The sequence below is a fragment of the Ipomoea triloba genome, chromosome 6, assembly GCF_003576645.1.
Source record: "Ipomoea triloba cultivar NCNSP0323 chromosome 6, ASM357664v1".
In the NCBI taxonomy this organism is placed as follows: Eukaryota; Viridiplantae; Streptophyta; class Magnoliopsida; order Solanales; family Convolvulaceae; genus Ipomoea; species Ipomoea triloba.
In genome coordinates, this window is record NC_044921.1 from 12,718,870 (window position 1) to 12,736,525 (window position 17,656).

General features: G+C 34.6%; 1 protein-coding gene across 1 annotated transcript in view; it reads left to right on the forward strand.

The window, feature by feature from the left end:
• The window catches only part of LOC116023492, a 4,230-nt gene extending 1,723 nt beyond the window's left edge, over nucleotides 1-2,507 (forward strand). The window contains exon 3 of the mRNA XM_031264493.1: nucleotides 2,497-2,507. Coding sequence (XP_031120353.1) covers nucleotides 2,497-2,507 — 11 coding nt within the window. The remainder of the gene's footprint in view (nucleotides 1-2,496) is intronic.
• Nucleotides 2,508-17,656: the final 15,149 nt, after the last annotated feature.

Here is a 17,656-nt window from a genome sequence, read left to right on the forward strand (position 1 = left end):
GGGGGGGGGGGGGGGGGGGGGAGGGGGTGTTGGAGGATATAGTAGCTAAGCAAGAAATAACCAAGGGCTTTTATGTACATACACATTATTTTTGTTTGATAGCTTTCTTTCCTTCCGTCATCATATATATATATACCTACTGTACTTCTTCCTTCTTCATATTGTAAGCTTCAGTTTTCCATTCATCAATACAACATACGTTTTCCTTCTTTACTATCACTGCTGTGTGTATTGCAACATAGCTGACTATTGTGTTTGATCAAAACTGTATGAATAATTAATGACTAGAACGTTGGTGCTGCCAGCAGACAATTTTTTGTGATTGCTAACCAAACCAGATGGGTATATAATACAAATAAATCCACCCCAATTATGAAATCCTTAACACTCAAAGAATCGCAATCCATTCTAGTCAAAAGGTATAGTTCATAAAGTCCTTAAAAGTTAAAGACAATCGATCTAAGCTGAATCTCTAAGTCAAAAATCACATGATTTTATTTGAATCTTTGTTCCATTAAAGTCAAGACTCAAAAATTACATGATTTTATTTGAACTTTATCCCACTAAAATCAATAAACGTGGACACGATGCCCAATCTTAGAATGGTGTAAAAAAAAAAAAAAANAAAAAAAAAAAAAAAAAAAAAAAAAAAAAAAGAATCCAGCTCCACAATCACTGGTTCATGAGAACGGCAATATAACGCAATGACAGATTTTGCACATTGGACCACACTGCAGAGCATAAAACGACTGATAAAGTCTTCCAAATAAACTAGATAATCATCAGAAAAAAAAAATGCAAAAATTTTCAATCTTAGCAACATAAACACTTTTGGTTATATTCTAGAAAGCAAATACCAATTTTGTGTATCACGAGTATTAGCAAGATATTAGTTTTGGTCCTCATGTTTAATTCCTACTAATTTTCATCAACGACTATTGTTTTAGTACTAATTTTCATTCACGACTATTATTTTAGTGTCAAAATTCATCACGACGGTCGCCTTCCTTTTAAGACATGCCCAAATCTAAAATTTTTAAGAGTATTTTTGTCATTTTCAACTTAAGATCTCAATTTGAGCATTAATAAGAGATTTAAACTCTAAGATTAATCTCAATTCACAGTTCTCCTCCACATCCTACCTTAGTTTGAGGAGGTGAACTGCGAATTGAGATTTGATATTAGGGCTCTTAAATCCCTTTATTCATGCTCAAATTGGGATCTTAATTTGAAAATAACAAAAATACCCTTAATAATTTCATATTTCAATATGCTTTAAACGAAGCTAAGGGGTGACTGGCATGATCAATTTTAACACTAAAATAATAGTTGTAAATGAAAATTGGTACTAAAACAATAATTGAGAATTAAAATTAATAAGAATTAAACGTGTGGACCAAAACTATCATTTTGTTAGTACTCATAATACCAAAATTGGTATTTACAAATATATGGAAACTAGAAAGTCTAAAAGGCAGTGTGTTTATCTTCTAGACCGATATTGGCATATAGACAGAAAGGTACCCAAGGTAGCATTCCTACATTTGCAGCCCATACGAATACCTTCGGCAAATTATACTATGGATCCGGTCTATATTCACAAATTAAGAACCTTATGTTCACATATTTAGAACTTTATATTCATAATTTTAGAATTCAATATTCACAATTTTAGATCTCAATATATACAAAATTACATTACTTAATATTCACAATTTTTGAACTCTATATTCACAATTTTGTTATATAGATTTAAAAATTGTGTTATACTGTTGAACATAGAGTTTTGATACTAATGAATATAGAGTTATGAAATTGTGAACATAGACTTATGAAATTGTAAGCATGAAATTGTGAAATTGTGAAATTATGAATATGAAATTATGAAACTGTGAATATGGAGTTATGAAATTGAAAACATGGAGTTATGAAATTGAGAACATAGAGTTATGAAATTATGAACATGGAGTTATGAAATTATGAACATGGATCTGAGTCCACCTTGCAAGATGGACCGGGCCCATGGCATAACAATTGAATACCTTCCTAAGCATATATATTAAATGATGTGTAAATTCGGTAAAAAAATCAATTAACCTACATAATTTAGTTAACTATATTTTAATCAAAATATTTTGATTCAAGTTTGAGATTTTTAAAATTTCGAGTGACTATCTTGTGAGACGGGTTAGGACAAGATTTAAATGTAATATTTATATTAAAATATGTATTATTAATAAGAAATAAAATATTTATTATATATGGAAAAATGTAATATTTTGAAGAAAATACTTTTAAATTAATGTGTAAAAGTAATAAATTTTTTCTTCAAAAGTATTATAATTTCCTTATAAGGCCAAGCATCAGATGATATGTAGTGACTCTTCCATATGGGAGGTCATGAGATCGAGCATCAGTGGAGGCATTGTTGGCTCTTTGAAAATAAACATTTTATTTCTGATTAATATTACACAAGTTTTTGCCTAAAATTTTTAGTTATTGACTAATGTGATTGGTTCAAAAAGTAAAATACTATATGTACTATCATTTTGTACCATCAACTTTTACTCTCACACACAAAATCTTGATGTAGAACTTATATTGGGACCCACGGGAAAAAGTAGCTTATTAGTGCCCGTCGCATCAGAGAGTAGGATTTGGGAGTCCATGTTGTAAAACTCGTTAAAAAATATCAGCTTACCAATTACTGCGAAATTATGATGAAAACTTTGAAAAGTGAATAAAATAGGATGAAATAAAAGAATAACAATCCCCAAATGGCCAAAATAATACAACACAACTTTAATTTTGGCAAATAGGAATATGGAAGTCTTCAAATTAGTTGTTTTAGATGATTCATGATCTGATCTGATCTATAATTACATGAGCTCGATCACAAGATTTGCCAAGATTGCAATGGCATCATGGTTTAGAGTAAAAGGAAAATGGAAAGCACAGAAAGAATTATATTTATTACAATTACAAAGAAAACAGACAAACAAAGGATTTATAACTTGACATATCCCATGCATGAATCAAAATTTACCATTATAATGACATATATGAACCAGAAAACATAAAATTCAGATACAAGACAGCCACAAAAGATTATACTATAGAGAGATCAGAGGTCATAGGATTATTACTGCCAGTGCAAGAATGTTTATCAAAACCAGCCATAGATCACCTGAGAATACTTATCTTTAAGCCACCTGAAACTTCTCTTAAGAGACCCTTTGACTTTGCCCTCAACAGAGTAGACTTTGTAGCTAGCAATCCTCTTCTTCCTCTGGAGCTCAGGATCATTCATGCTCCAACATTTTGAGGTTGACCCATTGCTGCTCTTCCCTTTCTTCAGCATAGGTGGTGGAGGTGCACAATAAGACCTGAAACCATGGTACTTCTCCATCTCATTCTTCTGCATATTCCTACCATCATTGTAATCCCCCATTCTTGGTTGGGTTGTTTTGATTCTGGAATTCATTGCTTTTTTATTGATAGGCAGTTGAAATTATTAGAGGGAAAGATTGAGTCTTGACTACGGAAATTGACAGAGGAAAAGAACAAGGAAGAAAGAATTGTTATTAAGTGGGAGGCCAAGCTGCCCAAGGAGACGCAGGACAAGAAAATGAGTGTTGCTTATTTTTTGGGATTTTGAATTTTTGGGGGTTTGCATAGTTGGAATCTTGTTCTAGATTGACTGATTGGACTTATAATTGGTTACAACTTACAACTTGACTAGTCATGGATACTATATAGAGTGTATTATGTGGTTTACAAAATTATATACTCTTATATACCTTTTACAAAACACAATACACAAATTACAACTTTGTAAAATGATATATACTTCCTCCATCTCATTTTGTGTCTGCTTCGATTGACGAGACTTGATTGAAGTTATTTTGAATTCAAATTTTCATCATATTGAGTTTCGTATTAGTATGTAAAATTTATATATTTAGAAACTACATTAAAAGTACTATAAAACAAAAAAAAATTAAAAATACTAAAAAAATGTCAAAGAAGAAAGAGTTTGTTTGACCAATAAATAGTAACACTAAACCGGACATGTAAAATGGAATAGAGGAAGTACTATAAAATTTCTCTAATACGGAGTATTGTTATAGGAGTATTGACCCAAGGTGACTGCTAGACTAATATCGAGTTTGCTGCCTCCTAGGGCTAGCATAGTGGTTAGAGTTAGAGCTGTCAAAGCGGGCGAAGGGGTGAGCTGGCAAAAGTCCGCCCTATGACAGGACAGGCTAAAAAGCCTAGGGGATGTGCATTCGGTTAATTGAATCGAATTAATCAAAACTTTTAAAACTTTGGCCGTTAACCAAATTAACCGAACCAGAGTTTATTTTTTTTGGGTTAATCGGTCGGTTAATCGATTAACCGAAGTTCTTTTAACTAAACTTTAAAATCCTTAAAATTCAGTTCAAGTGTGGGTAGTTTCTATATGTACAATAGCCCACAAACTACACATGAGTGGTAAATTGTACTGAGAAAACCATATGCAATAAGATCGACCGAGATGGTGTTAGTAAAAATCAAACTCATGACCTTCTTTTAGTATAAGAATCATGCTCTATCCACTTATCACTCCGTTTGGGTTCAATATATAAATGTTTCTTGAGTAGCACGCTTGTGTAGTCTAAATGAAGTCAAAGGATTTCTAATTTAGTTATTTAACATTTGATTTTCCTGGTATTTACACGGTATACATATTGAAAATTAATCTTGAAAGAAATTATTGAATGAGACAATCTCATATTTTATAAATTAAGAAGAATTAGAATGAAAAATAAAAGACAAGAAAAATAGACAAAGATGGAAGATTTCTCCGGGGCAGCAAAAGCTTATCATGCTAAATTGCTGTCTACATAACCAACATGCAATTCCCCACCATTTTTTCCTAAGGATAGAAGACTTTTGGTCTCTATTTCTATGGCCCTTTCCCACATGCATGCTCCAAAAGCATCAATGTATAGCAATTTATTTGGGAAAAATATTGATAGTATTTTACTTTTCTTGTAATAGATTTATGTTTACACCAAACTCTGTACGCCTAGATTATTAATATTATGATGATAAATAAAAGAGAAAATTGTATTTTAAGTCATTCAGTTATACCCACCGTACATATATACTTGGTTCTTGAATTATATTTGTGACTATTTTTAATTTAATGTGCGAATTGACAAATTTAGTCACCTAAGGACGACTATTTATACCATTAATATGTCAATTAATAAAGTAATGGATTTGGGCATTCAGAGACTAAACTCGTCATCCACCATTTTGCGTATAACTTAAGGGTTAAAGACGATCATGTATATAACTTAAAGGACTAGCTTAGTCTGATCATGTATATAACTTAAAGGACTAGCTTAGTCTGTATTACATGTATAATTGAAAGACCAAAAATACAAATTTTCTATAAAAAAATAAAATAAAATTTAGAGATGTTGAAAGAAGAAACATTGTAGATTTATAATAGAGTTAATTCCACCAAAGGTCCTTTGTCTTTGGTGGTAATTCCAAATTTAGTCCCGGACTATCGTTTTTGCCATTTAACATCCCAGACTATTAGTTTTTGGACACTTTTAGTCCTTCTCATGACTTTTCTTATTTTTAGTAAGGGCATTTTTGTCTCTTTATATTTTTCTTTTGTTATTTTTTCCGGTTTCAACCGGTTTAATTGGTTTAGTACTTTACTAAAACCGATTGAAAAATCCGGTTACTAAAAATCAGAGGTTACCTAAAGTCCTAAACCAATTAAATTGGTTGAAACCGAAAAAATAACAAAAGAAAAATATGAAAATACAAAAATGCCCTTACTAAAAATAGAAAAAATCATGAGAATAACTAAAAGTGTCCAAAAAATAATAGTCTGGGATGTTAAATGACAAAAACGATAGTCTGAGACTAAATTTGAAATTGCCACCAAAGACAAGGGACCTTTGGTGGAATTAACCCTTTATAATACATTGCTTGTTTTCATTTTGCCAACTCATCTTTAGATGATGACGCTAATATGGAGTTTGTATTTTCTGAAATAAAAACTATTAATGCATTACTGTAATAAAGAAATGGCAAAGTCTGGGGGACAGAGTCCCAAAACATTGAAGAAGCCTGAGAATAGGTTGTTGTAGCTAAAGAATGAGTTAGAAAATTTGAGGTCCTAGTTATAAATTAAAACAATGGAGCAAGAAGAAAAAGAACGTAAAATGCTTCTACATTCATTAATATCAATGCCCACGTAAGAACGGGATTCTGGCAAAGGTGTAGTCAGCAAGCGGTGAAGAGATGAGCAGTCGGTATGCACTTGAACTGAGGCCACTACACGATCTTTTATCTAAGATAACGCCTCCTTATAAGCAAGGGTTTCTCTGCCATTAGGGGGCACATGCAAGCTGGTAGTTTTCCATTCATGGGTGCTATGAAGTTATTATTTGGGGTAAGCAAGATGGCACCGAACGTTGCCTCTCCCGTTTCAGACTTGAAGCCTGCATCAATAAAGCATAGACGGGGGCTGCATGTGACGACTGACCATATGATGTACAGTCATGGCATGGGATACAATTTGTACGAGCAGATGATGAAGCCGTATACCAACCTAATGATGGCCTAGGCAAAACTGCTTCCCACACGGCACAATTTCGTGCCTTCCAAATTTCGTAAGGTGCGGCTGCAACAAGCACCAAAAACTGATCATCTAGAATTTCCATAGCATTAGTCATCCAAGCAGGGAAGTTGTTGCCACTAACACAGGATATGGGAAGTTTAGAAACTTGCCAAACTTGCTTAGAATAGTCACAAGAAAATAGGGAGTGCATCACACTTTCATCATGAATGGCACACATAGGGCATGTTGGGCTAATAACCAGCCCCAAAGAGCTTCCTATAGCCACTTTTAACTGTGTAGCAACCATTTGGATCACCCACTCAGTACCAAGAGTCATCACATGCAGGGCTTATATATAGGTATTTTGGTGATTCGTTCCACATCTTCAAGGGTAAAAATATCTATTAACAAGGGTAAGTCCCAAGTATGTGGGTTTGTACTTTGTATCAATTAATCTAAAGACCCTAGAACCCTGTAGACTGTCAAGCATAATAGTTTGAACCATTGGGTCAGAAACATCTAATAACCAAGGGTGCCCCATATTAAAGTAGTTTCCCCATTGCCAATCCTTCTTCTCACACCCACATAGCTAGATTATTTTAGGAGCTGCCATGATTCACCTCTAGTAAAAACTAGTATAGCTACGTACCTAGGGTGGTATCAATATTGAAAGAAGTTCTTGGGTAGTAACTGGCCTTGTACAGAAGTGCGACCAGGCATTGTGACCCAGTAAGAAACCAACATGCTTGTTTACCTAACATAGCTAAATTAAAGTTATGAAGATCCTTAAAGCCAAGCCCACCAAACTTCTTAGGGGCACACATGTTGTCCCATGAAATCTAATGAATACCCTTGTTATGTCCAGAATTACCACACCAAAAACGATTCATAGCTCTCTCAATTGCCACGCAGAGTAAGTCAAGCAGTAAAAAAAACACTCACTAGTACAGAATCAGTCATTTGCGTCCGGAGTTGGGGACAATCTGCGTCCGAATTGAAGTTTCTCAGACGCAGATAGTTGATAATATTGTAGTTGTTCTCAACACATATCAAACCACACCAACACTTCACAGATCTCAAAACATACACAACACTTCAAAGTTCTCAAAACATACATACAACACATCAATAAACTAGCTAAGTTCTCAAGCAAAACAACACCTAAAAGTTCTCAAATCACCAACACCTCAAAGCTAGCTAAGTTCTCAAAACAACACTTAAAATGTCTAACTGATCCCTTATTCCCATTTCTACAATATCTTTTCTAGCTTTTATACCATCTTTCATCTTACCTTTAATATTCGACAATGTCCTGATAATGTTATCACAAATATTTTTCTCTACATGCATTATATCAGGACAATGTCTAACAGATAAGTGCTCCCAATATGGTAACTCCGAGAAGAGTGAATTCCTTTTTTGGTCCTACTATTATTGGCGCGTTTCTAATTTTAGTCCGCTTTAGTTATTTTTGCCACATTGAGTCCACATTTATTAGATGTGTTCCACATTTGGTCCAGTACAGTACGTGTTAAGTATTCTGTCTAATGGACGTCTATGGCAGGGCTAATTTCGTCTTTTTACTCTGGTCTCCACCTTTTACCCTTTCAACCTTAATTCCAAGACTATGTTTAACTAAGGAAAGGAAATGAGATAATTAAAACCTAAACCTAATCCAAGAATCCGATTCATAGCAAGTGAATCCAAGAAATCTTTAGTAGCACTAGTTCATAACCCAACAAACCCCATAATTTATGCATGTATTTTCATAATTCCTCATTCTCTGTCTGTCTGTCTCTCTGTATCCATTTCGTTTTGGACCATTTTCGCCACCGCTGCCTGCTTCCGATCTGCGACCGATGCGTCGGCGATGACGACGGTGGAGGGATGATCGTCAAAGGCAGAGGTTCGATCGTCCCTGGCGTTACATTTTCCCCAAACTTGTTGCACTCCGATGGGTCACGGCACGGAGTAGCGGTGACAGTGCTAGTTGTGAGACATCCTACGACGTCCTCTGCGCTTCCTGCCGACGAACGACGTGGAAAGATCAGTGATGGAATCGGCTCGATCTGAGTTCTCCCAGACTCAGCATAGCGTAGGCGGCCGCGTTGGCTTCCAGCGAGAGCGACACAGGCGATGGTACGGCGGCTGATGGTAGACGCGGCTCTGTTGATCACCTTTCTCGGCTTATCTTCATCCAGAGCTCTGCGTTTCTTTCAGGTCTGGATATTTTCGTCGGGATATTTTCGTTTGCGTTTCCTACTCCCAGCAGAAACCGAGTATTTGAGCTCAAAGTCAACACCCACTCTGTCGGCCAATCCTTAGAGCTACCTCCATTGCTTCAGTCCAGAAAGAAAGGATAAAGAGATGAGACCAGCGTAAAAAGACGAAAATATCCCTGCTACAGACGGCCCTTAGACGGAAAAACTAACGCTGGACCAAAAGTGGAACACGTTTAATAAATTTGGTCTCAATGTGGCAAAAATAACTAAAGCGGACAAAAATTAGAAACACGCCAATAACAGTAGGACCAAAAAAGGAATTCACTCATCTGAGAATATAGATCTCTTTTTCCAAATACCCTTCTGAGTTGTTTTGGAAGTTTTTCCCAACACATTATCAATGTTTTTGACTCGTTCATAAACGAAATCCCCTGATAATGGTGAGCGAGCTATTATAGTATCAGATTTTCCACTGAAATTTTTTTTCTTCTTTCAATAAGGATGGTCAATAGGTAGAAAGATTCGATGACTCATGAACACATTTTTCATACTGTTATTCAACCAAAGATCAACTGTTTAATCTTCACAAATAGGGCATGCCTTAGCCCCTTTAGTAGTATACCGTGACAAGTTACCATATGCTGGGAAGTTATTGATTGTGCAGTCTGAATCTCCACCATGAGTCTGCCACGATTGTGACGCGTTCGTGGTAGTGTCTAAATCTCCACCACGACCTGGTCATGATTGTGGCTGGGGTCTGACAACAAGCAGTGTGGAAATCCCTGACACATGACCTTGTTAAGGGAATTTTGTCTCCTTGTGCTTTAACTGGAGGCATGCTACCTTTTTGCTGCAAGGATTCCCTTCAAAAGCTACTTTTTTACCCTCACAAGAGGGGAATCTTTTTCTTTTAGCCACACATTTGGTCCCCACTTTTCTTTATATATGTCTTCACCTTTGATAATAATAGTGGTGAGATGTCCTAACATACAAGGAGAAAGAGAGTAGTACTCTTGAGGGGTTGTGCCTTGAGTATTTTGTGTAGGAAAAATGGAGAAGAAACATTCATGTGATGAGAAGAAGAGGGTCTCAAGAAGAGTGATGGAGAAAAAGAGATTGGAGAAAAGGAAGGCGGCATTGGGATGCTACGAAGGGGGTGATGCCTCCAATGATCCCTTGGTGCTATCTTCGGGAGAGGAGGAGGAACCCCACACCTTCAATGATCATAGTGGACACCCGGAGGGGGTCAAAACATACCCACCGGACACGAATTACATGAAAGATTTGGAGCTCTACGAAGGGTTCCAGGTCAAGGGTAGCAATGATAATTCCTCCTCCATACTATTTCTGGAGATAACCCGTGGTAATTACCAATCGTATTTAACATCTAAATTTATTGTGGTAATTAAACATAGAGAATACCTTCTTACGACGATTTTATTTATTTATTTTACTTTAAATAATACTACATATCAATTATCCGTGTACTTCCTTTGACTACTTTTAAATAAAATCTTAAAAACTATGCAATTAAAGAATTAATACTTTCCGTAATATAAATTTTATCTAATAAATTAAGGAAATTGGTAATACACATATTACGTCCAAAATTAAAGGAGATTAAAAAAATTATGATAATTATTTCAGTTCACATATTATTATGCTTGTGAATTACGTCCATATAATTATGCAAATTATTACGCATAAAATTATGCCAATTAATTCACACATTATACTTTTATTAATCTATTTTTTTTATATTTGATATAAAGGAAATTAGTCGTACACATATTACAAAAATAATTAAATGAAATTAAACATACAAATATTACGGACATAACTAAAGAAAATTAAACATACATATATTACATCCATAATTAAACGGACATCATAATTAGCATAATATTAATTAAGAATAATATATACTCCTAATTACCATATAGTAATCATAATAAAATGACTTCATTTTTATTGGATTAATGATAAATTTTTCTGCCCATATAGGAAATTAAACATATTACGGTGAGTAATTAAAGAAAAATAAACATACACATATTACTTCCATAATTCAAGAAAATTAAACATACACATATTACGTCAATATTACCAGCATGTATTTAACACTTTAATCTTACTTTGAGAATTAAGAAAAAGCGACTCCCTTTAATCTAAACAACTAAATTTATTTTTAAAAATTAACAATTTAGTTATTATATTATAATATTTCTATCATTTTATGTTTTAGTATAACTAATGAATTTTATTGTTTAATTATGTGTAAGTAATTTTGATATATTGAAAAAATAATAAATTGATAAGTGGTGGGTACCCTAGTGGGCACCCGCACTCGGTGGGGGTGGGGATGGATTCTAAAAATGTCCACCCGATACGGGTTGGGGGTGGGGGTGGGTGGAGAAAATGAAAGGTGGGTCGGGTGATGGATGTAGGCCTCCCCGATCTTGTCTCTTTTGTATTGCAGTTGTTTAGATTATTATTTATCAGAGATCGTTACGAGCTAATAGGAATCCTTACAACATGTTTAAATTAGGTGAAAGTCAGATGTTTCTTTGATGTAACATGGGTAAAGAATATGTTTTAAATAAAAATTTAAACAGAAAAAACATTGGGTGGTATGGGCAAATTATTGCATGGACTATGGTGGACCAAAAATAAAAAGTGCATTAATTTTGTACTGAAGGTACATTATTTTTGTACTGTAGGTATATTATTTGATAGTATATATCAAATAATGTACCTTCAGTACAAAAATAATGTACCCTAAAATAATGTACCTACAGTACAAAAATAATATACTTTCAGTACACAAATAATGTACCTTTTATGTTTGGTCCATATAGCTGTGTGGACCATGGTCCATGCAATAATGATTGGGTGGTATGTCTTAGAGTATTTATTCTATTAAATATGATCCATATATAATAAAGATTAGTCCATATGTCCAATAATAGTCCATATTGTGATAGTTGATTGTGAATTTGTGATTTAGGATTTGATGATTAGGATTTCCATTCCCTTTCTCAGGCTATCAATAAAGACCTAAAGGGACTAATTATAAATTACCGATTTGGTCCCTAGACTATTGGGATTTCACCACTTTGGTCCTCGACAATTTTTTTTGTCCAATTAAGTCCTCGACTTTAAAAAAATTAATCAATTTGGTCCTCCGTTTATTTTTACCACTTTGATATTCGTTAAATCGGGACCAAATTGGTAATTTTCACTATAGTCAAGGGACCATTTCAGTCAAAATTAATTACCGAAATGGTCCCTTGACTATAGCAAAATTACCAATTTGTTCCTGATTTAACGGTTATTTAACACCAAAATAAACGGAGGACCAAATTGGTTAATTTTTTCAAAGTCGAGGATTTAATTGAGCAAGAAAAATTATCGAGGACCAAAGTGATGAAATCCCAATAATTGAGGGACCAAATCGGTAATTAACTCTAATTATGACTAATAATTCATCCATAAGCAAATTTTAATCTTAGTCCTTCGTATGGAGGTATAACCTAGCTCGTCTGATGAGATTACTGATCGTAGAGAATTTGAGGTTTAAAATGAAGTTATGTTTCAAAAGATCCGCATTTATGCACTGATTCGTAGGATCCATATGTAAGCAACAGTCAAGGAAATCTCTCTTAAATCCGATGAAGCCTCAATTGACAACGGGGTGGCGGAAAAGAATTGCAAATGACGCTCCTGGTGGCGACCAAATCCCCATTAAAGTTACACTTTACTGACTAGTATTTTTTATTTATAGTTCACACAAATGTGTGACCATGACCCATGGAATAATGATTGTCGTCACTATTAGCAAGGGCGTACACACATGGCAAATCATACCATGGACCAAGGTTGACCCTGATCCAAAAATAACATTCAGATTCTATATTTGTAGTTGACACATTTTGTACCTGTAGTTGACAGTTTGTGTACATGTAGCTATCATATTATGTGTGTCAGCAATTATTAAGTTATTTGTTTGCATACAGAAACTATTAACTATAGGTATATGATGTGTTAACTGAATGTACCGAATTTTTGTATCAGGGTTCTCAATGCAATATGAAACATGGTACATGGTAGTGCTTGCAGTGTTATACCAATTGCTATGCCATGGACCCGGGTCCAAAAAGGCGTCGATTTACTTCAAAACGACGCCTTCTGAATAAAAAAATTACTTCCTTGTCGTTTGTCTTCAGAATCATTCCTCTATATGCATAATTTTTTGAACTCTATATTCACAATTTTAGAACTGAATATTCATAATTTTAGATCTCAATATACAAAATTACAGAATTCAATATTCACAATTACAGAACTCTATATTCACAATTTTTGAACTTTATATTCACAATTACAGAACTCTATATTCACAATTACAAAACTCTATATTCAACAGTATAACACAGTTTTTGAATCTATATTCACAATTTTCAACTCTATATTCATAATTTTTGAACTCTACATTCACAAAAAAAAAGAAGAAAAAGAATCATTGACTGAGGAAACGGTACCACTAACAGCACCGTTATTCCAGACCCACGTTTTGGACCTGGGTCCATAGCATAATTTGCCGTGTTACAAGGTGTCTTTTGCTGTTGGGCAAATAAATTTTTGGGCTTTTAGGCCCTACTTTGGTTTCTACATCTTGGGCTATTTATGTCCAGTTTTGAGGCTTTTAAAAGGATAATTATTTGTCAATAAACTAATACTTTGGACAATCATATATGTTGATCATAATATCAAATAATATACCTTCAATACACAAATAATGTACTTTCAGTATATTAAAATGTACATTGTATTCAGGAAAAATATATTATTTGAGTACTAAAAGTGCATTATTATTATTTTTATTATTATTATTATTATTATTATTATTTAAGTGCATTATTTGAATACTGAAAGTACATTATTTTGTATAATGTACATTCATCAGTACACTGTACACAAATAATGTAATTTTAATATATTAAAAATGGCTACGGTACGGTCCACATGTGTGGACCATGGTCCACCAAAAATAATTTGCCTACTTTGGGTATCAAAGTTTTGGTCAATTTTGGGCAAATATAGGCAGATTAATTATGGCAAATTTTTGTGGAATATGGCCCATCTAACAAAGTGGGCCATCAATAAAAATGACCTATTTTTTGTTTATTTAAAGAAAAACGTTACAGTCTGCTCTCACCATTATCATTGTTCAGTTCTCTCTGTTCTTTATCATTCATTCTCCGACAGTGTTCTTTCAAGTATAATATGTCCATTCGCTCATTCAATTCGTAGCTTTTGATCATTCAACTTGCAGCTTTCGTTCGTTCAATCCAAGAACAATCGGATGTCTGACATTGAAGAGGAGATGATGCTATTCCAGGTTTTTATATAGTTTAAATGATTATGTTTTTTAATTGTATTTTTTTTATTTATTTTTTATTTTGTATAGCATGTGATGTGAATGTTTTGATTGAAGTTGAACCAAGCTCTCCAATTGATTTTTATCATAACTACGTAATTTCAGGTTGGTGCTTCGTGTATTTTTTTGTTTTAGGTTTACATTGTTAAATTACAAAATATTGCATGCATAATATACATTATTTGTATGCATAAGGTTCATTATTTTTGAAATAGTGTTGAATATATAAGGTTCATTTTTTATATGCATAAGGTACATGCATTATTGGCAAGTATTATGCACATTATTTGTATGTATAAGGTTCATTATTTGATGAAAGTTTTGCTATTCGAAGTTTTATTTTAATCTTATAATTAATTACTGTTTTTTATTTTTATTTAATTATTTTTAACTATGTATACACATTATATATATATATAATGCAGTATACTGCTAAGTATATATGTAATGCAGCTGCTATGCTTATATATATATAGATTTACACTGCTGGAAATCAACGAATTTCCGACCACTTTTCCGACCACCAAAAAAAATGGTCACAAAAAGTGATTTTTTTCTCATTTTTCGTCCAGCAGTGAAATCGTCGGAAAGTGGTCGGAAATTTCCGACCACTTCTAATGTGTGGTCGGAAATTTCCGACCACATGCAAAGAAGTGGTCAGTAAATTATTAAATATGGATTTCGCCACGCCCGAAAGGATCCGCGACGACTTATGTGGTCAGAGTTTCCGACCTCCATTCTAAGGTGGTCGGAATTTCCGACCACCTTAGAATGGAGGTCGGAGGTATTATCTTTATTGTAATTTTAAATTCGTGTCTTTTGGTTTCCGACCACCTGAAAGTGGTCGGAAATGTCTTTTTATATATACACCCAGACAGACTTTCTGTGTAGTTTCCACAGTTTTCTTCCTCTTTCTTTTACCTCTTTCTACTGATTCCTTCGTTTCTGCGGAAAGTTCTTACTAATCCACTCACAAATAGTGTAGAAATCATGCAAAGTATGTATATATATACTTAGAACTTTCATTTATTATGTCATTTTTTAGATCTAGTTTGGACTAACCTTCTTTTTTTTTTTTTTTNTTTTGTTTTTTTTTTTTTTTGTTTTTTTTTGTTTTGTTTTTTTTTTGTTTTTTTTTGTTTTTAAGAAGCTTGGGGTGCATCTCAAGAGCGCCACGTTTAATGTCTTTAGGCCGATTAAAATGCAAAAGAAAAACCACAATAAAGGCTAAAAGTAAACAAGCATCAACTAAAGGCAAACTAGCTAAAGATATATTATCCAAATGTAAAGTACTAGAATGTAAAGTACCGAATTAAAAGTACAAGAAATAACAGTTCATGAATATAAAGAAAATAAAGGCGGCACCCCACGCATAGGGCACCTAGTGTTCATGATAGGACAAGTAACGAAGTAACCGAATGGAACAATAGAACAAACGGGACAAGGTGTAACATTTTTCAATTAAAGAAAAGTAATATTGGTGCAAGTTATGACATTCAATGGCTTTCAATGGCCATTATGTAGTGCCATGTAACGGTTGTAACGGAAACGGTTACAAAGCTTATATTGATGGCATATAGGCTATATAAGCAGGGGTCCCCCATTGCTTAGGTTACTGTCTTTTGAACTTTGATACACCATTTATATTGAACCTGAGAGCAAGTGGGAGGCATACCACTACAAGCTATTACAGCAACATCAAGGCAATTCCTAAGAACAAGTATGGCTGGATGTTAGTCCTATTTCTGCACTATTCTTACATTTGGTATCAGAACCTATTTATCTCTGCCTAGTTGTTTGAATTGCTTAAGTTTGTAATTTCATATCTGGAAAATAGAATAATTTTATTAATTGCAAATTGATGTATGAATGCATATGAATGTGTGTTTGTATTCTGTTTCGAATAATATATACAAAATCTTCCACAAAATTTTTTGTATGTATATACTATTTAAAAAAAAAAGAGGCATATGGAAATTTGGGGGTTTTGGCCGGCAACCATTCGAATGGTTGCCGGCGTGCTTCTTTTATGACGACCTCGACCGCCGTTGGGCGGCGGTCGCCGGTGCGTCTCCCTTTCTGGCGAAATCGCCGCCATTGAGCAGCGAAACAGCGGAACATTATAAAAACAAAACCTAGCCATCAGTATTGAATCACCATTTTTTTGGACTCCGATTCGCCGGAGGTCCAGTGGCGGTGACGGCGAGGCTGCTGCTTTTCCGGCGATCGGCAAGGCTGGCAGACTACTGGCTTCCCGGCTTGGGCTCACTGCTGCTTCTCTCTCTCTTCTACTCATGCTGGTCGCGATCTGTTGGTGCAGCTGGGGAGACGGCGGAGGGATGGCAGCACTGGGAGGATGGCGAGCGGCGACGTCGGCTTCGACCGGCTTCTCGTCTGATCAGGCGATCTGTCTCCCTCTCCCAGCCGGCGTGCGTTGATGTTGGAATATCAGGTAGGTTTCCTTTTAATTTTTTTAAACTGTTCAAGCTGATAAGGGGAGGCAAATTATTGCATTGACCATGGTCCACACAACTGTGTGGACCAAAAATAAAAAGTACATTATTTTTGTACTGAAGGTACATTATTTTTGTACTGTAAGTACATTATTTGATAGTATATATCAAATTCTATCAAATAATGTACCTACAATACAAAAATAATGTACCCTAAAATAATGTACCTACAGTACAAAAATAATGTACCTTCAGTACAAATATAATGTACTTTTTATTTTTGGTCCACACAATTGTGTGTACCATGGTCCATGCAATAATGATTGGTAAGGGGAGTGTTCAATTGTTATGCCGTGGACCCAGGTGCACCTTGCAAGGTGTTCAATTGTTATGCCGTGGACCCAGGTGCACCTTGCAAGGTGCACCTGGGTCCTTAAACGGACCCAGGTGCACCTTGCAAGGTGCACCTGGGTCCTTAAACGACGACGTTTCGTTGCTGGAGATAACGGTGCTGTTAGTGGCACAGTTATCCCCAGCCAATCAGATTTTTTTTTAAAAAATATATAAACCATATACCAGTCTTCTCGCACAAGTTATACTCTGCGCTTCTTAACCATTTCAACGGCGATTCACTCTCCCTTCCTCCGCAAGAGCATTTCGCCGTTTTCCGCCATTATCACTCGCGCACTCGTTCGCCGGAATTTTTTGCAACAACACTCAGCAGAAGTCTTCATCGTATCATTGAAGCATTTTGAAAACAGGAATTTCTTTGCATTTTTATATTATGGGATTTTAGTTCAAAAATTTCACGTTTTATTCAATATTTTGTGATTCTAAGTAGTTTAACAAGTTTCTGTGGAATAGATTTCTGTTGTATGTAACATACAATGAGTTTCTGTGGAATAGATTT